The 24,277-nt window shown below is 41.8% G+C and overlaps 1 protein-coding gene across 2 annotated transcripts; it reads right to left on the bottom strand.

Moving 5' to 3' along the window:
- Positions 1 to 22,790, bottom strand: porb (P450 (cytochrome) oxidoreductase b). Of its 2 annotated transcripts, XM_026191797.2 has the most exons (16): positions 22,653 to 22,790; positions 19,097 to 19,281; positions 8,953 to 9,001; positions 8,255 to 8,383; positions 7,854 to 8,006; positions 6,959 to 7,083; positions 6,708 to 6,797; positions 6,357 to 6,455; positions 6,038 to 6,154; positions 5,779 to 5,897; positions 5,131 to 5,312; positions 3,836 to 3,985; positions 3,436 to 3,703; positions 3,032 to 3,177; positions 2,263 to 2,348; positions 1 to 1,513 (listed from the first exon to the last, which is right to left on the bottom strand). In XM_026191797.2, the coding sequence occupies exons 2-16, from the start codon at positions 19,270 to 19,272 to the stop codon at positions 1,369 to 1,371; spliced, it is 2,034 nt and encodes a 677-aa protein (XP_026047582.2). In that variant the 5' UTR covers positions 19,273 to 19,281; positions 22,653 to 22,790; the 3' UTR covers positions 1 to 1,368. The 2 variants fall into 2 exon arrangements, with proteins under 2 accessions (XP_026047582.2, XP_026047583.2); XM_026191798.2 differs by lacking the exons at positions 19,097 to 19,281; positions 22,653 to 22,790 and adding an exon at positions 15,537 to 16,004.
- Between the last annotated feature and the right edge of the window lie 1,487 nt (positions 22,791 to 24,277).

The following is a 24,277-nucleotide window of genomic DNA, read 5'->3' as shown; positions in this document are numbered from 1 at the left end:
AATTATTCAGTCTTTTTATTAATTAAAAAAAGCAAGCCTCCATATAATCAAATGATTACATTGTAAAGAGGAATGATAAAAGTGACAGCACTGGGTAAAGTGTCTCAGATGAACTTTTCTTTCTATCAAAATATAAGCAAGAAAGAAGGAATAAACATACAATGAAGTATCCCGACTTTACTGCCAACTCCATACATAAGGCATCACAAAAAAAGAAAAAGAAAAAAGGCACTGCACTTCCACTGCCTGACTGACCTCAAACTCCCCCACACCTCCGTGACGAGCTCTGACGGACTGAAACGGGAGAACACGTTTAATGTTCGGATACGTCTGGCCACCTTCTGCGTGCAGCGGCGCACGTGTGGTCAAACGAAAAGGGGGAGAGGCGCAGAAGAGTATAAGAAAGTCAAACAGAGGTGGTTATCGTGTTAGAGTTGCCAATGCCACCCAATGAACCCACAATCCTCTGCTTTTAGGTGAATATCGCAGAAAACAACAGTCCCATGGGAGGCAGGCTCTAACATACAAAATGCTTTAAAATATCACTGGTTAAAAATATTTATTTTCTCTATGTAAAAGAAAAGAAAAGCACATAATCTCATGGTTTTTATATATGATAGTCTCCTTTTTTTCGGTGCCTCTCGAAATGTTACCATTCTTCTTTCAAATGAACAGCAACGTCTGCATAAAAGGCTAACCCCCTTGTCAAAACACAAAGGTAAACACACAATTGTACCTGCGATGCCAGTTTGTTACACCAAATAAAAACTTTAAAAACATTTTAGATATTTATTGTTGCTAGGAAACGGCTACTGAATCAGCTCAGAGAGAAAAGTCAGCGTCCATTCATGTCTCAGCCTACTCTGAGTGTTTGCACTGCAACACACACACGCACACACAAAACTGCTGTGGTGTGACACCTTAAATCTGAGGCTAATAAAACAAAACAAAACATTTAAACAAAATCAAATGACACTCTTGTGCATCTAATACTCATGATTTAAGAATTTAGAGCGGGTGGGATTCTAGACCAATTCGTTCATTTATAAATGGGAGGCTCTTTACACTCCCCGGAAAGCACAGGGCTGAAACAATTAGGATCGTGTGAGGATCTCAAAAAACACAAGCTGTCTTTCCACAAACCAAAGTAAGGAGGTGGCTCTATTGGTTTAGTAAGATCTACTGAGGTAGAGTTTGCCTCATTTTCTTCAGTTAGCTGTCGCTGTCAAGGTGAACCAGGTTGAGTACGAACACAAGGTTTAAAATTGATTCATTTGTTTCTTTAAGTCAGTCTAGACCAAGGCAGACGATAAAAAACGTTAAAACTACTACTGTATGTGCACAAAGTGAGGCCAGGTTTGAGGCTCTTTAACTCCAGACATCCTGTGAGTAGCGTCCCTTGGTCATCAGTTTCTTCACGTAATCTACAGCCTGGGTGCGCGTCATGACTCCCACTTGCTCCGCAATCTCGTAGAAAGCCGTCTGCACGTCTTTAGCCATGTTTCTTGCATCTCTATAACAGGAAAGAAATGACAGTGAGCAATGCATATAAGACAAATAAGACAGAAGTTCTTTACTGTACTTTCACAACTATTTCACTAGGAGGCGCCACATTGCTAAAGAGAATCCAGGCTTGCATCACTTCCATGTAGTGCAGAATTCCTGACTGACTCCACAGTGTGAAAGTTCACCTAACGAGCTAACATAGTGTTTGTTAACAGTCTGAATGGCCCAGGGGAAAAAGCTGAAGGTTTGGGACCTGATTGACCTGACGGCAGCAGGTCAATCAGGTGGTGGGCGGGGTCACCTGTGATGGCCATGGTTTTTCTGAAACAGGAGGATTTGGTGATGGCCACCAGAGTTGGCTGAGGGCAGGTTTAATTACCCTCTGCGCAGCCTTTCTGTTCTGAGCAGTAGAAGGTCAGCTTATTCTCTGGACACTGAGGAAGTGCAACTGCTGCTGGGGCTTTTTAACCAGGGAGTTTGTGTTGTGGATCCAGGTGAGATCAGCAGAGATGTGGGTGCCCAGAAACCTAAAGGTGGACACAGATTCCACCTGTCGCTTCGGTTTTAAGGACGTTCAGCATTAGGTTATTTTCTGAGCACCAGCAAGACAGTTCTCCACCGCCGCCCTCTACGCCATCTCATGTCCATCAGAGATGAGCCCAACCACAGTGGCATCTTCTGCATACTTTAATATCACACTCACGCTCTCTCACACACACACACACACACACGTAACAACTGAAATCTGGTAATTACCCGCAGATGTAGATATGAGCGTTGTCCGTGTGAATCAACTTCCAGACATGCTCCTTATTTTTGGTCAGCAGATGCTGCACGTACACCTTTATTTTGGAAAAACAGAAAAACAATGTTTATATGTGCGCGTCAAAAACCTGCACAGAAAACAGTGTATTTATCTACAAACAGCTAAACAACCAGACAGAACTGAATGCAAACAATTTTCTTGGTAATCTGGGCTGATCTGAGTAAGATTGTGCTGTGATGAGTTTAATCGGGAAGGTACTCAAGTCTAGAATCCTGTTTGTATACGTTTGTAAATTGGATATGGCGAAAGGGACATTACACTGGAAGAGAGGAAACGTTCACAAAAATCATTACTGTACTGTATCAATGTGTAACGCTTCTTTCTGTGTCCTGTTATAGTTTTATGTTCTCTCCATGAAAGTAAGTGACATCTGTATATTTAGAAGCAGCTAGTATTATGTTAAGGTGTTGTGGATGTTGGCTTGTGTGTAATGGAGCCATTGTGCTCGCCGATCTGATGCCATGTCACGTGTCGCGTGGGTACACTAGGGTACTGAGACTGATGCTAACGGGGATCCCGATTAAACTGATAAATCAAATGATTTTCTGCTATCTTAATTTTTCATTTTACCAAAGAAGCAGTTCACATCAACTACTAACAGACAATCCAGGTACATTTCCCGATTTTGATGTAACAAGACATTGTCAACAGAGGAAATCTGATATAATGCACCACTCCGAGTCTCGTAGGCAGCTGTACCTTATGGTCCTGGTCTCTGGAGAAGGCAACATTCAGCTTTGTTAAGACTCCGTTCTTCTCTGAGCCTTCGAGCTCCTCCTGGTAGATGTAGTCCTCGTTCTTATGTCTGCAGCCGAAATACAGCACGGTCTCTCCAACCTCTTTTCCTATAATCAGATGACAGCCACAGAGCAAAGCAAATGTTAATTAAAAATGTTCCTCTTCCTAGCTCACTGCGTGCGTATGAGGCATTTAGGGGACATCCGTACATTGATACTGACAGAAAGTAACCTTGGATACACTCTCCAGGTTTGCACTAGTGATAGATGATAGCGCAACATGCTAATATAGATAGAAATTCCTTACTATAACTACTTCATTCATCAGTTTCTTGTCAAGGTTAGACGACATTAGTCCATAAATACCTTGCTGTTTGAGCCAGCCTCTCTCCTGGATGAAGCCCATGAAAGGAGCAATTCCAGTCCCAGGGCCGACCATGATCACCGGGTTGGTGGATTTGAACGGCAGGCGGAACTGAGACTTGCGGATGTACATGGGGACGGTGGACTTGTGCCCATTGTCCGTGGCCAGTTTGTTTTTCAGCCAATTGGTCGCAACTCCCTTGTTGGTGCGGCCAGTCTTGGTCTCGTACTCGACCACGACGGCGCAGATGTGGATGCTGTTGGGATGAACCTGCATAAAAGAGAAGAGTTAATAACAGCTCGCTCCTAAAAATCAGACGGCTTATTCAATTCCTTAATAAACGTTAAAACAGAAGTATATGACTTTAACTCCTTCTATTGACTGCAGAGGAAATGGATTTACTTTTGAAGAGGAGGCGATGGAGTAATAGCGAGCCTGGAGACGGGGCAACAGCTCACACAAGTGGTCGACAGGAGGCCTCAGTGACGGCATATCCTCCAGTATGGCGAGGATGTTTCTGCTGGCATCCAACACCCAGCTCTGGTAGAGGGCCTGCAAATAAGCAGAGAACAATTCATATGAGCTTTGTGATCCAGCTTCTGTTACATTAACTTGATAACAGCTACTCTAACACCACCACTAGACCCGGGGGGAATTTTGCCATGTGACAATCAGCATGAGAACGGATTCTTAGCTAGTGACAAACTCAGACACTAAAAACGCGGACTGAACAGAAGACGAACACTGCCGTCTGTGAGAAGACGTTGGGGAGGGCTTAATCATGAAAATGAGATGGCCAAGGAAGATTGGGACACTTTCACAAGTGAAAATATAACTTCGTTTGAACCAGACGACTTGCAAATCATTACCACCCAAGAAGCTATTATACAAACAGCCTTATATACCTCTCTCTGTCAGTGTCTTTGAACTGCTTTGTTCCGTTTTGACGTTTTTATGCAGAATTCAATAAAATTTGAATTATTTAAAACAAAACAAGAGTGGGGTCAAATTGGCCATCACATGCAATACGTTTCCTCGAGTTACGCTGACATAGACTCTTTCAGACTGAAGGCAATCTGTCTGCATTTATAAATTAGGCAGCAATCATTTGCAAACCTTCGATAATCTGAGAGTGACTGCAGTCACACCAATGCAGGAAAACAAACAAACTACGCTATTGTCCAAGTGGCTACAACTGCTCGAGTCTTTTGTACTTCTCTGTTAAGTGCTTTAAGTCCCGTAAAACTGTGGTGGTCCACAACCTTTCAGTACGAGGACTCTGACACAGCAGACACGGAAAACAAAAGGCACTGCTCACCCCGCGCCCCGTTAACCAACTGCGCTTGTCATATAGCGTGCTGGAGAACGTCCATGTATACCGTCTCCCAAGATCCGTGGACTGCTGCTGAATATTTAACTCTGGACGGTCAGGTCCAAGCTCTTTAATTCTTTTCTTCGACCGACCAGGCTTCAATTAAAACTCAGCCTCAGGCCCTCATGACTGAAAAACCTTTGGTCTGTCCCTGGACTCCCGCTTGTCCGGCGTCCGCACAAGGAAGTCAATAAATAATTATATCTGCAAGAACTTAACGCAACGATCTTTGATTACAAAATGGATTCTGGGAGGCACGTGCAGGCAACCACACATGCTGTATGCCGCCACTGCCCCGAACCACCAACTACCACCCATTACTGACCTTGCCCTCGGGTGAGGAGGAGGCCATCTTGCGCATATTCTCCTGGTCTTTGGGATCAGAGGCGTACTGCGCCAGCTCGTAGAGGACGTTGGTGCGAGGCGGGTGAGTGATGTCCAGGTAGTGAGTGAGGGCCGTGCGGTAGGTGGTAGGGCAGGGGAACGGATGCTTCTTGTTGGACTCCTCTGAAACACAAAACAGCAAGGACACTACTCTGAAAACACTTTAATGGTCAACAGCTAACAGAAAAAGATTTAAAATGTATCTGGGCATCTTCAGTGGATTTATGGGTTCATCTTTCTACCACACTAGTGGTAAAATAGCTTTAAAGTGTGGTTATAGGCCAGTTTTTGTTGTATTAATAAACTGCACGTGGTCTGAATGAGCAAGTTTCACATTTGTAGCCTTATTACTCAACTTTCAGTGATAACGAGCAGTCTTATTCACCACAACTGACCTTTATAACAACAGCTAACTTAAGTATTTATACTACCGCTAAATTACTGCTATTACATAATATAACAGTACTCCTGTCACTCAGACATTAAGTGAGCTGATACAGCAAGTTTGAATATCAAGGGTAGATTTCACTAGACTGTGGGAGGGACGAGCTGGTAAGGTCAAGGTGCTTTGGGTCTGTCAATGCCATACCATCAAGGTTATTAAGAGAGATAACCACATCAAGGTCAACCCCAAGTATCTGTCCCAGCTTGTTCACCAGCGCAGAGTCGTTTGTGGGAAAAACTGCAACGTGATCTCCGGACTCGTATCTGAAATGAGAATGAGAAGAAAAAAAAATTCAGACTTTGAGCTGAATTCATAAAGCTAAAAATACATCAGGGCTGTGCACATCGTTGCATGAAATCAGGGAGATAAAGGTTTACTAAGCAATGATCCCATCCAGCCTCACCTGATCTTGGAGCCTGTGATGTCCAACTCCAAATGCATCAGATGTCTGTCACCAGCTTTATTTAGTTTGCGGTTGACAGTCACTAGAGCCAGGAAGGGGTTTTTGGAGTCAAAAGGCCTATGAATAAAAGAGCAGCACTTAAGTATTAAAAAGATTTATTTCTAAAAGAGTAAAAAGTTTAGGGTTGGGGTTTTTTAACCACTAGAGGGCAGAAAGGGTCACTTGTACCCAGTCTGGAGTTTGTCATAAATGCAGGTGAAATGCTAGCAGTGAATGATCGGTCTCCATTGCAGTGATTAGTTTCTGCTACGATACTCACGGCTTCTGGACCTCAAAGCTCTTCAGGCGGCCGATCTCTCCAGTGTACACTTTGTTCATGTTGATGTCAGTGTGCTCCTTCAGCTCGTACTGCCGAATGCTGAGAGACAAAACAAACTACAGTTTGCAAGCTGTGCACACGCGGAGACATAATTCAATATGGAGTGAATCACAGCAAGTCATCCTGTGTTTTGTCTTTGTAGTTTCTTTTTAGAGATGCAGCAGGACAAAAAACAGCAGGCAGGACGAGAGAAAGGTAAAAATGTCTCAAGGCAACTGTTGCACAATTGCAAAATCAAAAGTCTGAAATAATGAAATGATGATGCATGGCACAAACTGTCCCTGAACTCACCTTGATTCATCTCCTGAGGCTTCCACTCCAAAGTGCTGGCAGACAGCCGGCCAGAACTGCTCTCTCCATGAAACAAAGTCCTCTTCCAAACTAAGAGCCGAAAAAAGCATTATTATTTTAAAAAGGTTGATGAAGTCTTCAAATGTGCATCTTAAATGGTCTAATCTATCTCAACCCCCAATAAGTGCTGCACCACCCAAAAATGTGGAGCTCACTTCTTTTTAGGCACGGAGGATCCATCAGTCACTTACTTGCCATCGTCATCTCCCATACCAAGATCAAAGATGCGTGTTGCTCCCAGCTGCTCCAGCCTTTTGTCCACATACTTCCCCATTGCATTGTAGTGTTCATACGTCTTGTTGCCCAAACCAAAAACCTGAAAACAGACCGGGACACAATGAAGAGTGGCCAGTACCCGGCTTTGGTTCAGTGCCACAAAAATAACACGCTCGAAATAATCCCGTGCAACTGTGAGATCACTGCAGATGTCCGACCGGTTTTCTACTGATGAAAACCAAAACGCAGGAATGTGCAAAAGTCTTGAGTCACACCTCACTTCTTCGTATTTTGCAAAGAAAATGGGAAACAAGTGCAGGAAGTGATCATCAAAAGTCATGACTTCCAGATACTGTTCATCTGCTGTGGATAGTTTTTAGGCATGCCACTTCCTATTTTGTCCTCCACTTGACCTGCTCCCTCAAATTGCACACATGGCAAAATATACACAACAGTGAAAACAAGAAGTTCGTTACAAAAAAAAAAGTTTTTCAAATTTTTCACTCAAATGAGGACATCGAGTCCCAACAATAACACAATGTCACACATGAACGGCGTGACGCAAATCCAGGCTGTGTAGCTGGTGACTCAAATTCCAAGTATCATCATCGTCGTCATCATCTCCACTTATTATTCTTTACTTTACAAAGGTCAGTTTATAACCTGACTGGGCTTTCCATCTTGACAGTGTAGCACGACTGGTAGGAAGTAACAGTCCAACATACGACAAACTTCACCGATCTTGCCCAGCGTCCATTTCACTCTCTGCGTTGTACTTTTTAAAACTTTACTTTCAACAGAGAAGTTCTCCTGAAGTCGCTTTTAATTTGACAGAATTTACACGCACCAAAGTTGAGCATAAAAACTCACAGTGTAGTTTAATCCGGAGAGATCCTCATCATCGTTTTCCTGCAGCCAGTCATAAAAGTCCTGTGCATTATCAGTTGGGTCTCCTTCTCCGTAGGTGGCCATGCAAAAAATGGCGAGTGAGTTTGTAATCTCAGACAGACGGGACAGTTCCCCCTGCAACGAGAGAGAATCGGAGACGCTGAAGTTTAAAATGGATGCAAACACTGATTCTCAATAAGCAGAGATTACATCCAACTGTGACTGGAACAACTGATGTGATGAGGTGTGTACATGTTTTATTTATCTAGGAAAGAGAAGGTTCACTACAAATCGTTAAAATCAAACATTTCATGTTTGAACAACGCAGAATAACTGCATTTATCCTCACTGTGCTGTGCATTTCATTCACTGGCAATACTTACCATGCTATACTCCTCTGGATCAGCAACCATTCCCTTCATGCCGTAACGCTGAGCGTCTTTGGACAGCCTGTTAGCAAATTCCTCTGCTGTACCCGTCTGAGACCCGTAGAACACAATGATGTTCTTTCCCTGCACACAAAGATATGTACTCATCATTTACATTACATAATGTAAATGCATTACATCACGAAGTATGTAATCTATTTAAATCTACATAAAATGCATCCTTAGACCTGCGTTTGAACTATAGGACTTCTGCATGAACATCCCCATGTGTAAATCTGTGCCATAAAATAAACTGCCACCTTCAGGACTGCTGAGACAAAAACAGGGGCAAAGTTAAACCTCAGTGGGGGCCAAAGATCCTTCCTGCCACCACGGTGGTATCTGAACTATTCTCTTCAAAAACCACATCAGCTAAACCCCAGCCTTTGCTCAGCTCTGGCTACAAAACAGTTCCACAAAAGTCAAAACATTGTTTGGAAATCAAGAGCTTAATGTGGTCACATCAGCGGGGATACCATTACAGTTATTGTATGCTTCATCCACTCCGCAAGAAGGCAACAAAACTACTCTGCAGGGCCCATAAAGATAATTATTAGCTGGTGAATAACCACAACATTAACTCTGCAAGTCTGGAGCTCACGCGTCTATACAGTGTTATTTTAAAATATATCTGATAAAGTAGCATTACTTACGGTTTTCTTCATTTTCTCAATGAAACTGGTCTCTCTTGTGGTGGGTGTCCTGGAAGAGATAATGAAATATTACAATTACAAATAAGCAGAGACGACAATCCTTTTACAAAGGTTGAAGACCATTTAGCAGTAACAACCATTGCAAAGAAGTTGATGGAGGAATTACAGCAAGTTTTCTGTCCTCCAAATGGCTGACAGCTGGAGAGGTCAAAGTACTTTTTGTTTTTTTTAAGCCTTAGTTAAATCATCAGCTGCCCACGTACTCTAAACCTGAACTGAATCAACATTCACGAGCATGACCTCATACATCTAATAGGTGGGTACAAAGATTTGTGTAGCAGCCAGAAGCTTTGGATGTTTGGGACATGAGTGCAAAACCTGCTGGAGACAAGACATTCATACAGTCAGTGGCCCCTTTGTTAGGTACACCTTGCCAGTAGCTAGACCTGTTTTTGACTTTAGAACAGCCTCAATTCTTAATGACATGGTTTTAAAAAAAAAAAACTAAAAAAAAAACAAAACAAAAAAAACTGGAAACTTGCGCACAAGTGAACTCACTGTTATGTTCAAGAAACAGAAGAGCAGCTGAACAGGTGTACCTAATAAAGTGGCAGATGAATGTAGGTTTGCACATTGAAAGATTTCCGATGTACCATGTTCTGCCTTAACCCTTGGATGCACAACCTACCAGTACCTACACTCTTCCACGAGTCAAAAATGACCCCAAATAGAAACAATGCATTTTTCTATAAACTCGGTTGTTATTCTTCAAAAGCTTTAAAACGAAGAGTTGTGATATTTTCATATTTGAGGTATTCCTCATAAAACATGATTGTGACATGAGGCCCTTTGCATTTTTATTTATTTTTTCATTAATTTTAAGAAATTGCAGTTTTTGTATCACTCTTGTATGCTTGCTCGGCATATACTGCAGAAGCTGGGTCTTCTCTCTGAAAGGCACAAGTTGTTCAGCCACTGTAACACAATCACCGAGCATGAATTTCTGCCTGCAGTTGACCAAGAACAGGTCCCATATGTAGCAGAAAGCTGCCATGTGGTTTGTTTTCAGTCCATAGGCTCTGGTCCTCTTGTCATCAAAGTGCAAGAAACTGCAAATATCTTTAAATCTTTGAATTGACATAGTGGCCTTGTACAATGGGTTATGCAGAGGACTCCCAAAAAGCACACCGACTGGTACATCCCAGTTCGTCTCATTTCCTGCAAGGATGGTCAATCAAATGAAGGCCAGGAGCTTATGTTTGATTACATTTTTCCGCTCTTTTCCCCTGTCTGTGGCTACTCTTCGTGCCTCCATGTTTGTGCATGTCAGCACCTCTTCTATTATGTTATCAGACATGAACATCTTCCATGCATCTATTGGGGAGACAGTACTAGACCCAAGTGCAAGCCCTGGCCGACTAATTCAGAATATTGTGGCTAGAGCAGTAAGAGGGGCTCATTCTGTTAGACTAAATATTCATTTCCTCATCAGAGGACTCCTCTGTATCTGACTGGCCTTGTTCAGTGGGGGGGACAATAGTCTTTGTCCTCTATATCTGAGATGTCAGATTCTGAGTCAGTGCCTCCGATGGGCTCTTCATCCCATCCGTCCTGGATCATTTGTAGGCCAAGGTCCACAGCTTGCCTCATAGCAGCCATGTTACTTTAAATATTAAAAATAAATAAATAAATAAATCAGAAAGGACAATGTTTGAAATGCACAGGAAACTATAAACAGGGCTGCACATAAATGGTCCGCAGGTGCGCATTTGCTGTCAAAATAAAAGACGCGTACCAGATAAGAAGTTAGGATGCTCGTTTGTGTACATTAGATGTTCTGGAGGAGGACAGACATTTGTTCAGAACTCTTAAAGATGTCAAAAAAAGCAAGCTCCGTAAGCAATTACTTTGGTGTTCCTCCACCACAAAAGAGGCACATATTCTCTGAATTTCCGGGAATACTTTTATTTTGACAGCGAATGCGCACCTGCGGACCACTTATGTGCAGCCCTGACTATAAATCATGTATGTTACTGTGTAAAAATTAATTCCTGATCCATCAGAAGTGTAAGTGGGACAGTCAGAGTTGCTAAGAATGAAAGTGCTTGGGGTCATTTTTGACCCCACTTGTGGAAGAGTGGGGTAGTGATACAAAAACTGCATTTTTTTATAAATTAATGAAAAAATAAATAAAATGCAAATGGCCTCATGTTACAAACATATTTTATGAGGAATACCTGGAATATGAATAAATTACAACTTTGCATTTTAAAGATTTTGAAGAAAAACAACCCATGGGGTAGGGCTGCCACGATTTGTCGACTAGTCACGATTACGTCGACTATCAAAATCGTCGATGACTGATTTAATAGTCGACGCGTCATTTGAAACTTTGTACGATCACAAAAGACGCAGGAATAAGTGGCAGGATTTAAGAGTGTAATAACGGACTGAAACAGAAGATGGCAGCATTGCATGTACAAGGATGTCAGCTACCGTTAAACCCCGAAGAAGAAGAAGAAGCAGCTGTGTCCCAGAATTCATAGCGCGGCCCAGCGCAGTTTCCAACAATGGCGGCAGCTAGTTAGTTTTAATGTTACTCTTATTATTCTTTCTGGGTCACAAAATAAACGTTTAACATATTTTCAGGCGAGAATGTAGCTGTGTAAACCTCAAATATCTGCTCAGTTTATCAGGACACCACATATTTTCAAAAGCGCTCCGACGTTTTCGGAGACATCTGTTACCCACTAGCTCGTTAGCGAGCCGGGGGCTAGGCTCACTAGCGCCGTGAGAACACCGGACTCCCCGCAAATCGTTTTCAAACCCACCGCCGTCTTTCGCTACTCAGGTTAAATATATATGAGTCACTTAGATAACTTAAAATGTTATTGTTTGGCTTTTTTTTTTTAGTATTTTATTTGTTCCTGAGTAAATCAGTTTGTCTGAGATTAAAGTTATAGTTTTTACACAGCTGAATAAACATCAAGCAGCCAGCTGATTATCAGAAGTGTGAGATGCTCCAGAATATACTCCAGTGTCCTGTTATATTTTAGATAGCAAGGAGTTTATTAATCTTCACCGAAACAATCTGCAAATTTCATTAAAATTCAATAAACTATCATCTTGTCTTTATTTTTAGTTAGCACAGACCTTAAACACTTAAAGCTGTAAGCTAATGATAGTTATATAAGAGCAGATGCTGCTGGTGCAATAAGCTGTAGTTTTACGTCTAATGGATGATGATCTGATTAGTCGACTAATCGCAAAAATAATCGGTGACTAGTCGACTATCAAAATAATCGTTTGTGGCAGCCCTACCATGGGGTCATTTTTGACCCCACGTGTGCATCTAAGGGTTAAAGGATGACTCTCGGAAGAGGATTGGTCCAGCATGATACACAAACATACGAAAACGAATCTGTAAGTATGCTGCCCTGCCCCGAGTCAAAAATAACATCAACGCAACACAAAAACAGGCGGAGAAAAAAACAAAACAAAAACAAAACTAAAAATATAGGATCCCACATGCTAAGGAGAATTTGGTTTATCATCACAAATGAGTCGAACATAATGTATTAAAATGACTTATTACAGCAACAGAATTTGAATTTAGTTTGAATTTAATTGTATTTGCATCGCATATTTAACAACAACAACAACAACAACAACAGGTGCCTCGAAGTGCTTTCTATTGTAAGACTCTACAATAATGCAAAGAAAACAGAAAACCCCAAAAATCACTTGACCCCCTTTGAGATTTGGCAACCGTGGGAAGGAAAAACCCCCCTTTAAGAAAAGCCTCTGGGAGGCGCGGCCGGCCGGCATCTAGACTGAGCTCGTCACTGAGCAAATATTACCTACGGAAATAGGGAACGATTATACACTTAGAGCCTACAGGTGGATACTGGGGTAGTGGAGGTGTTGGTAAAACACCCAACAACGCAGGGTGGCAGAACCACTTAAATACTTTGAGGAGAATTAAGTGTGTATGACACTCAGTGCAGCGTCACTTCACTCGATTACTTAAAGGCTTCTCATTTCTGTTTCATACTCACTATTTTTAAAGATGGGGATTTTTGTTTTACTTAAGGACACATTTTTTAGCTTAGTAATGCATTTACTGTAAGCTGACACAGTTTAAAAAGAAATGTTTCGCAAGTCTTCACCAGTCTCAGTTGATGCAATCCTTACATCAGTGAGAAGGCAATTACACAAGCATTGCTCAGACCAATCATCTGTAGACCCACAGATGCATTCATTACACAGTGCTCAATATATAATGTGTTACAGCAGATGATTTAAACTCTGGGTTCATATTCACCAAGTCAGTCACTAATGGACTGAAACATTTAAAAAAACAGCAGCACGCAGCAAAATGAAAGGCAGCACAGCTTCATTCAGCATCAAAGCCCTGAGTGGACATCTGCACTGATAAAGGAATACGCAGGCCACACATGACTACGAGCATAAATACTAATGCAAGATGAACACACTGTTCGATTTCCATGATTCAGGAGGACAAGACCTACAGCAAAGCCATTAACGCTGAGCAGCAACATATTGATTTGACAAACTCTATGACGTAAGACAGGTTTCCAAAGTACACTGTACTCCCAACAAAGGGCACAAAAAACCCAATACAACCTCAGTGAACCTAACCCCTGCAGTGTGTGTGGGATTAACGTTGAACGTGTAATTATATATTAAAGGAGAAAAAAAAAAGTTTTTCCTCTGAACCAAATTGCTGATCAAAATTAAAAACAAGCCTTTGCACTGAAGCGAAACCCTTCCTGACAGCTTCAGCAGGATCCGTTAGACGTGTTATCAGTTCTGAACCACCCGCCAAAAGGAAGGATTTCTGTGTGAAATTGCAAAACAGCAAGGTTACGGGAGTTCAAAGTCAATGCAGCGCCCGGTTACATTATAATACATCAGATATACACACGCAGCAAAGGCTGTGACTATGAATCAATCTCCCCACCCTTGTAGCCTAAAACACAAATGATATCAGATAAAATGAGACGATCAGGATCAATCGCCAACTGGTGTGGTGGATTTACTAGCCAGCTGAGGCGTAGCCTCAGAGCCTCGACCATATTTTAAGGATGGCCGTAGACACTCACTGCATCACTTTCAACCTCTTCCTTAACACAATGACGATGACTTGATCCAAAGACCTGCCACCGATTTTCACTCTTCAGTGAACATCTCTCAGGTTCGGTGTCAGGTCTTTGCTGGATTTGCTCCATAAGAGATGCTGTACATCTTGTGTAGATAGGTATTGTTTAGACACACGTCTTTTGTTTTCCCACTTACCCAGTACTCTCAGATTTTTAACACAATGCAGAGCACATGTGCCAATTTTTAGCTCTTTGAGAATCTGTCAAACTGTTATTGGCATTTTGTGCAGAGTCAACTAAAGAAATGGGAACAAAACTGGTTCTTTGTGAAGATGTCTACCACGTGTAGACAACACTGGCTCATCCCTTATTATGCTTACAAACAAAAAACATTCCTCTGAAAATGGTCAGAAACAGACACTGGATTGAAAATGACCGAAACCCCCCCAAAAAATCTTGAAAAACCTGGACAACTATCGCCTGAGACGACAACAAAATAAAATGCAAGGAAGTCTGGCTTCTTGAGCCACGGGGCGATTGTGGCTCAACAGTTGGGAGTTCGCCTTGTAATCGGAAGGTTGCCGGTTTGAGCCCTGGCTTGGACAGTCTCGGTCGTTGTGTCCTTGGGCAAGACACTTCACCCGTTGCCTACTGGTGGTGGTCAGAGGGCCCGGTGGCGCCAGTGTCCGGCAGCCTCGCCTCTGTCAGTGCGCCCCAGGGCAGCTGTGGCTACAATGTAGCTTGCTATCGCCAGTGTGTGAATGTGTGTGTGAATGGGTGGATGACTGGATATGTAAAGCGCTTTGGGGTCCTTAGGGACTAGTAAAGCGCTATATAAATACAGGCCTTTTTTTTTTTTTTTAACCATTTCTTGTGTCAAAACAAACCTCCAACCTGCTGCTCAGTAATTAGCTGCACAAATAGAAATTAAGATAAAGAACCAATCCAGGAAGTTTTCCCCTGATCTTGATCTTATGACGCCACAACCAATGAATGACATGCATTTCCATTCCTTTCTATTTAAATGTGCCAGTAACATGGAAACCGAGCCGTATGCAAAGTTGATATAAAGAACTAAAGCAAACAAGACTGTAAATGTGCAAGTGACCTGTGCGGTAAAGGGAAAACAAGAAACAGAGCAGCCAATAATCAAATTGGACTCGCAGTCAAATAGATATTATCTCCGTCTTACATAACCTCCAGAAACAACGTATAGCTTCTTATAGCACTCGCTTTAACGTCTTGAAACAGACAGCTAAGCTTTGTGTGCAGAGATTTAACTGAAAACAAGCTACTACTCAGTGCTTACAAATTACTTCCAAATGTGGTCGGTGCTATCAGCCTAATCAGCAGGCAGCCAGTGGCAAATGTTACAAAAAATGTTACATCATCCTTCAAGTAAGCAGTATTAAAAACACACTGCATCATGCTTTGAAGCAGTAAATCAAACATGTCACTGACCTCTCAGCAGCATCTCTCCTGTCCTCTGGCAGGGAGAAGACGCAGCCCATGGCATGCAGCCCTGTAGCTCACCACTGCCACTAGCACTGCTGGCTAGGTAACACCGGGAGCCGCCACGCTCAAAAAAAAAAAATAAATAAAAAAAAAAAAAGGGCAGGACGGTCCAGAGGTGCAAGATGGAAAAGTAACACCAGCCCAAAAAGTCAGAGAGATATTTACAGGTTTGTAGAGCGGCCCGACTTCCCCTTAGACGCTTCAAACACAATCTGAACTCAGCTTCTTCCTGTACTGCTCTGTGAAACCAGCAGCTCTACACAACTCCACAGACACACACATGCACGAGCACAGCAGCTTACAAGCCCTTAGAGTGTCTGGCAACCGCTGAGAACACAATGGTGGGAAACTGACTTTCCCATAAAATCCAGCCGAGCTGCAGACCCACACGTTTGACTCACACACAAACACACTGAAGCGATCTCGGGCTGAAAATGCCTTCCTGCTCATCCCCGCCCCTCTTCCTCTCCAGCCTCAGAGGTGTTCGGAGCAAAAAAGTCCAATCTGAGAATTTGGCTGGTTATCAGAGCAACTCTTCAGTGGACCACTAAAGGAGAAAAGAGAAGGAGGAGGGGGGGGGGCAATGAATGGTATGTTTTTCCCTGAAGTATCCCCTACCCCCACCTAACAGGAGGAGAGAGGAAGGGGGGGGGGGGGGATGTCATTTCCATGGCAACCTCATTTATCATAAAAGGATTTCATTTGTGACATGGCCCTCCAATGGTGGAACAAGCTCAGAGCGCACCCACACACAAACACGCACCCACGACGAGGGGAGGGTAAGAAGCAGCGGTGGGGATGATTTAAAAGAAAGAAAAAAAACTAACTGTGGACAAAGAATGGATTGCTTGTCTTCAGCCTCAACTTTCCACCTTTGGAGAGGGCTCACAAAAGGGAACTTGGCGCGCCTGCCTAGTTCGTTCTCCAGGGAACTTTCAAAATGGGTTCAGGGCCAAAAACAAAAGCACAGGAAAGAGACAAAACTACGCCCCCTTCATAGCAGTTAAGCAATCGCTGCCCCTTTAAGGGGAGGAGAGACCAGCTTTGAGGGTTTTAGGCCCGCCCTCAACAAAAACATGTTCTCCAGGGGTCATTACCTCCTTTCCAACCAAATTCCTGCTTTAACACAAATGGTCAGGATTTCCTTTTGCTTCATTTTCTTATTTTTTTTCCCCTTCACCAAAAAATAAAGTAAAGAAAAATAAAGCTTATGCCTGGAAGTGGACGAAAAAATAAGAATAAAAAAAAAAAAAATGTGGCCAGTGCAAGGCAAGTCCAAGCCTCCATTACGCCATCATGGGGGAGAGCAGAGTGAGTAGTCTCTACAGAAAATGAATGAGCCTTCCCCAACAGCTGTGGTCGGATGGAATCACTTTAACTGTGACCCTAACTCAACTGGATGTAACTTGAGAGGAACGCCCACTCGTGGTCTGCACAGGCTTGTACCTGGAGTGAACAGAGTGGGGTGGGGAGGGAGGGCTCAGAAGAGAAGCCAGACAGAACGCCTGGGTGAGTTTATGGGAGGACAGAAACTGTGTGAAAGGAGAGGGTGAGAGAAAACAAAGGTCACGAGTAGCGAAACATTTACTAGAGAGTCCTCGGCTGCTCTACAATACATTTTTTCTAGGGGTGGGTTTTTATAATCGATTCATCGATTAAAATCGATTCATTAAAATCCTGAATCGATTTTTTTAATATAAATTTCTCTCTCTCTCTCTCTATGTGCAGATACCGAGTACACAGCTAATATCAGATTAAAGTATGTGAGGAAGTGGCTGGAAATCATCCTGTGAGAGGAAACATCAGACACCTGAACTACAAACCAGGATAATAGCTTATCCAGACTTAATCCTGGGTTTCCTGTACTAGGAAGGTGGTTCCCTTCTTAGCAGAGTATATCGCTATAGAGCCCTCCCGCTCTGGAGTAGATTATGTTGCAGATTAGAGAGCAACAGGTATGAAAATCCCACCTGCAGACCAATCAATTCTCTAGAAAACAGAGTCACTATTCGTAGAAGACCCCTCAGAAGCCTGCGAAGAGAACGTGTCAAGTTTTTCAGCTGCATCTAAGGTTTGTGTTTTTTCTGTTGGCAGCAAACATTTGATCATTTTATTTTACTATAAGTATATGATCCTACAACAGGACATCCAAACTGTACTTGCTGACATGTCAAATTTGTATGTAGAGTAAGCCCATTTGATATATTTACTTCCAAGCCCTTAAAAACAGCAGCGAGTCTGCAATTAAGAGAATAAAACTAAAACTGTCAGGAGGTTATGTCCTAAGTTTCGGTTTATAATCATCTGGAAGCACCACGTTTTCACTTATTCTTTTATTTAAAATATCTGTTAGCCCTTTCATGCATGAATTATAACAACCTCAATCAGGATTTTTTTTCTTAAGCAAAGTTAAAAGATTTTTTTTTTTTTTTTTACTTTTAAGATGGGACAGTAAGCTTCAACGTTTAAATGTATGCAGTTTAAAGTTTGAGACATCTAATGCGCAGCCGTCACCTTAGAAATCAAAAGCAGCACAGACAACGCACTCTGCCATAAATTTCTGCAGAAAATGAGTCATATGTGAAACACCCCTTAAAAGTGATTACTTTGTGCAACACCACCCCGGTCATGTGAACGTGTAAAGGTAACCCTGGGTTAACTTAGTGATCTGATAACTGGCTTCGTTCTACCTTAATTGACCAGGCCTTATTTGGATCAAACTGAGAGTCAGTGAATGGATCGTGTATCGACCCATTGTAATTTACAACCAATCAAGCTTTCTGGGTCAGCATCATACCCACTTAAAATATACCTGAAGAGATGTAATAAAAAAACTAACTAAAAAAGAAGCCTATGTTTAATCTTCATTTTCACTGTGCATTTGTAAATTCATATCAATCTTTAAATGTTTAGAATTAGGTCTAAAAAACAATAAGTTACTAGATAAAGATTAAAAAAACAAAACAAAAAACAGATGGCATATAACACAGATAACTTATGCAATATAGTCCAACACATTTTTTGCCAGGTTAAGGTGATAAGAAGCTGAAGTCTGCCAACACAAGACACATGATTAGTTTAAAGACCAAAGGTTTATCCACCAGCACAAATCATCTGTGTGTCCCAGTAAATGTCCTCGTTAATGAGCTCATTCAGCAAACAGCATCAGACCCAGTCCCTGGATACATAAATGCAACTGCAGCTAGAAAGAGCAGCAGCTCTTGATGAGGACCTGCCTACATATGACGCAGCTTGGCTTCTGAAAGCAAACTTTGACTCACGAGTGTCCAGCTGTACAGTTTAAATGTGCATCTACGCATGAAGATAATTTACAATACAGCACCATTACCTCTACAACAATTTAAAACTGTGACTGAAGATAAAAATAAGCTATTGAGCAGATCTACTAAAGTACCCCGACTACTCCCGTTTATGAGCTTCAACTCGTTAACCTCATGTCATGTGTTCGCGTCCCAGATGGAACCTGAAAGCTGATGGATACTCACGGTGTGTCGAGCTTTTTGAATTCGGGAATGGGCTCAGGCTTCTTACGGGACATGAACCAGTAAACTACAAAGCCGACAATGACGGAGAACAGCAAGAGGTCCATGGTGCTGAAGAGAGATGCCTCTTCATCCACTGCGGGCTCGGTGTGGGTGGTCTCGGGGTCCATGTCTGGCATGTGGGTCCTCTGCGTGAGGAAACACAGAACACAGCTAAAGTGAGAAAAAAAAAAAAAACAATACAAAAAACAAATAATTGACTATTTTTCCTGGTCATAAATTTATTTTTTATGTATTTGGGGTGGGACATCATTCAGTTACTGTTCAACACACCACAGATTTCACAGATTTAGATCCAAAACAGCCCATTAACTACAGGCCCATGGTTTACAGTGAACATGTCACTGACATGAAGATGCTGCTATCGATCTGTGAAAGTCACATTTTAAAACAGGCTGCATGTTAAACTCCAAATAAACAAAGCTTATGAAGGCTAATGCACACAGACAACACCCTTGCTAACATATGTAAGCAACCTGCTATGCATTATAGCACACAATGACACCTTGTGTTCACACAATAGTAGACAACTACGATTTGCATTTGGCTCAGGATACTCTGGCACTGTAAACCACCGCCTTCGGTGCATGAGGAATTTCTTGTCGTGCAGCAACAGCACCGGCTCTTTTCATACCGAGGTCGAGAGGACCCAATGCTCTGAGCGTTCAGGTTTCAGTTTGGTTCACAGACCGAAAACAATGACACTAAGCTTCTTTGATCCTCTAAGAAGGCTAATGAACAGCTAGCCCTGCAGACATTCACTCAGTGCTACCATGCACACTACACTACACCAAGTCACTGGTTTATTAAGCAAACTATTTCATGGGTAGCTCAGCCCTATCACAGTGTGTACAGGAGTCACGGTGATAAAAGTCACATGACAGCCCAACATAATAAAAAACATTATCAACCAATTCCTAAAAAGGATTTTTTACAAATCTTTAAAGTATTGTAGTGTGATTGCATCTAATTTAATCTCAGATAAGTTCATGTGAAGTTAGGAAACTTCCAGTGAGATGAAAACATCAATTACATAGATAAATTAATCAAAAACTGATGAAAATTCATCAAAGACTAATGAAGATAAAATGCTCCAAATGATCCACACCCTTTAAAAACACTTGAAAATATAAACAATCCACATATATGGATGTTTTCCAAGATATAAAAATATATAAATCTTTGATTGTTTAAGTAGAACTAGCTAAAGGTCTTATTTTAAATAAACTCTTTCAAACCCTTTTAGTGAACAGGTTATTCAAACAGGTAGCGTTATCAGAAGCCAAATGTCACTGAGACTATACAGAAAAAAAACAAACTCCACAAGCAGTATCCAAGTTAAACACCCCAGAGGCACCCCTCCAACAACATAGTGACTTCCTGGGAGGATCAGAGAACTCAACCTGAGAGCAAAACCCACGCCTTCTCTCAACGTCACAGTGAGTTACATAAAGGTCGATTTATCACAAAGAAAACGGTTACCTAAAAAGCTACTTTCAGCAGCGCACTTAGTGACAAAGTGTTGCAACGGCAGGTAGCTACGCATGTTTGGCAACTTTTTTTACTTTAACTCCAGCTTCCCTTCCTGATGCAAGCCAGGAGAAATTTATGTCTCCTCCCCAGCTTAAACTTATGCTCTTTCACTTGTTAGGTGTGTAAATCCCTACATAATGGAGCCACATAGAAAACTCATGCCAATTTGCTTCAGGCTAAAGACACGAGAAAACAGTGACAATTCACCAAATATGACTAATAACTCATAAAATCTCTAAACATCCACGCTTACCTGTTCCTTGCTCATTTCTACAACTGCTGAGTAAGCGCAATGTGGAAAATGAAGTTACACATTTGGATGAACCTATTCTCATATTTAGTCTAAAAGCTTTACCTTTACTCCCAAAAAGTGGCTGCTGCCCACTCCACTCAGTGTGTAAGGGGAAGGGCCACATATGCTGACCCAACACTCTTACCCTCAAGTTACAACACAAACCGGTGCCAAGCCCTTACCCTGAAACCATGTATTAACCTTCAACCTGGTAAAAAGCCAGACAAAAAGTAATTTTAAAACCAGGGATGTCAAACTAATTTTACATCATGGGCTACATACAGCGACTTCAAATCAGCCGGACCTGTGAAAATCCCCTTTCTGTCAGTGTAAAGAAGTTTAATCCATCATATAGGAAAAGTTCAACAGTACATATCAGTTTTTCTACGTGATAAAGAAATACTGCTGTCTCTTTGGGCTCAATTCACAATACATAAATAAAATTAACAGAAAAAGTTCTGTAGCTAATCTCTCAGAATGTTTTATTATCAAACAAGGTTTTTCTAAATCTCAAGTTTGTAACTGTGGATCTACTGTGAAAAACAGATAGTAGGAAGGACTGAAAACGGAAAAGTTAAAAAACTGAACCTCCACATTTTGTGTCCTCCTTCACACTAGTGGGCCAGATTGGAGATTTGCGGGGCCGATTCTGGACCCCTGGACCTTTTATTTGACACATCTGTTTTTATAAAAGAATGACGACCTAATCTTGGTATTTATTGTTAGCTTTACTTTCCTGTGACAGAAAGAAGACATCTACAACTCACAAGGAGCCAGTTCAGTTATTGCGTCATCATAGGTGATCTTTTTACACAGTAACTTTCTAATAACCTGCATGTGACTCCTTCAGAGATACCTGTAATGTAGTCATAAAAGAAAACCTTGGGTAAAACTATATGAATAACGCTTTTTATTTTCCTATATCCTCACCCATATCAAACACATGTGCCCTAAAAGATCATTGACTTAGATGATTTATGTGGTTGTTTAAAAGTACAACCACATAAAGTGAGTTGTTAATTTGGGGCAAAAATGTCCAACAACACCAGAAATCTGATAAAAGCGAAGCAGTTCAATGTGGACATCACTACGGTCCAGCTCTTTCACCTAAAATAAATATGCGTTTCAGTCACGAAAGCGTTATCGGCTGTGGGACAGTCCAGATTGACCCACGAGTGTGTGTGTAGTACCACACGTAATGTCACGCTACACACCGGTTATACTAGTTATGAGTGTCAGTTAGCTCCGTTATAGCAGACTTAATCCCATTTTACACATTACAAATTAATAAATAACGATAGAAATAGTAGCCAGCGGAACCGGGCTCTGACTATGTTCTGGAGAGTGACAAAGGTGGCTGTAAACACATTACAGAAAATACCGGTGAACGCAGACACGCAATAGTTTTATAAATTGCACGTTTAAAGATGATCAGATTCTACTTTAAATTGTTCGTGGCTTAAAGATTATACAAGTTGACCTCAGTTTGCGTAACACTGTAGTCGGCTGTAGTCTACAGCTAATATCTGATGTAAAAGCGTAATATTGGCTCTGTCTTACAGGTTTCTAGTGATGGTGTAAGTCCGATATCGCTTAGGTTTGAGTCTCCGCACACTGCCACAGAGCGCTAGTCGACGTAAACCAAATAAAAGGCAAGTTTTCTCAGCATCTTACCTTAACTGCCTCTCTCCTCTTTGTGCAAGCCTCTCGCACAGCTCTCTTCTTCTTTTCCTGGATTTACGGCAGACTCTTGGCGTGCTCGACGCGGAAGGAAACTTTACGCCGTGCAGGATCAAACCAACTCCGTCCTGGAAGCAGGGGGGTGTCAGGGGGTGGGGTTTGAACTGTGAAGGCCAGTTTAGCCTCGTCATCTTATTTTTTTGGAGAAGTTGAGTGTCTGTGTTTTTTGAAGACGTGATTCAGCTTAAAAATGAATGATGAAAAAAAAAAGAAAGAAAGAAAGAAAAAGAAAAAACCCCACTTAATTTTATTTATTGTATGGGTGTTTTTTAATTTAGACTCGCCCGTGCATATCTAGTCTGGCTCAGTAAATAGCAGGCGAGGTGCAGCAGAGGAAGGGTCAGGGTTATGTAATACAACGAACAGAACAAGCTCCATAAATCTGTAAGAGACTGAGAGGTACTCTCATCAAACGTGACCTCGCAAGTTTAACTTTATGTTCACAGTGCCAAGGACACGTGACAGCCCCGCAATCCGTCAGGCTTTCTGCCTGCGTGTTCAGCTACTTTCATTAGGTACACTCACAATGAGAACGGTTTTAAATTTATTGACAAGTAAAATTCAATAAAAAGGTTAAAGAGTACTCGAGTACAAGAATAGCAGTAGTAGTAGTACAACTCCTGCACTGTTTGGAAAAGAGTGTATTTGTTCATGTACACTATGGTACACTTTTAAAGTAAACAAGATTTTTTTTTAAAAAATAACAACAACAAAAAAAAGCAAACAAACTGGCCTTTGTACACAGTTTAATTATTCCAGCCAAAACCTGTTGGTAGTAAAGCAAACTTTACTTCTGCTGTGTCCAGTCACCGAGGCCTAACTCTATCTTTGTCCACTGAGTGAATGTTTATTAAATAAATAAATACACAATTTCCTTCTAATCTGTTTCTATTCAGATGAACTGTAGGATTTTTTCTCTCTACGCATTAATACAAATAACTGAAGGCTTTTTCAGTTACTAAAACATGACAAAGTAGACTTGACGTCTGTACTCTGTAATATCACCTCACATAAACATGTACTTTGATGGGTACACCGGCTCAGCTGTCTCTAAACGCAAATAGAGCCACTGCCTCGTGTTGGTAATGCAGAAGAGCATCTCTGGATACACGGCATTGCGCCTTGACACAAATGGGCTATAGAAGCAGACGACCATCTTGGGTGCCACACCTGTCAGGTAAGAATAGGAGACTGAGGATACAGCTGACGCCAAAGTTGGACAATGGAAGAATGTTGTCTGGTCTTTTTGCCTCACAGGGTTCAAATCCAGTGTCTTTTCTGTGTGGAGTTTGCTTGTTCTTCTTCCTGCCCTCTATCAGTGATAGTTGATGTTGTGATAGTATGGGGGATACTTGGCACACTGTGCCCATTAGTACCAACTAAACATCAACTAACCATCGTTTAAAAACCACAGCCTGCCGATCACATCCATCCCTTTGTAAGCACAGAGTACACATCTTCCAATGGCTGCTTCCAGCACGATATGACATTATGTCACAAAGCTCAGATCATCTCAAACTGGTTTCTTGAACAAGACGATGAGTTCATTGTACTCCAAT

Source organism: Astatotilapia calliptera, chromosome 14, assembly GCF_964374335.1.
Source record: "Astatotilapia calliptera chromosome 14, fAstCal68.1, whole genome shotgun sequence".
Lineage (NCBI taxonomy): Eukaryota > Metazoa > Chordata > Actinopteri > Cichliformes > Cichlidae > Astatotilapia > Astatotilapia calliptera.
The sequence above is the reverse complement of the archived record's forward strand: the minus strand, read 5'-3'. Positions and strand labels throughout refer to the sequence as shown.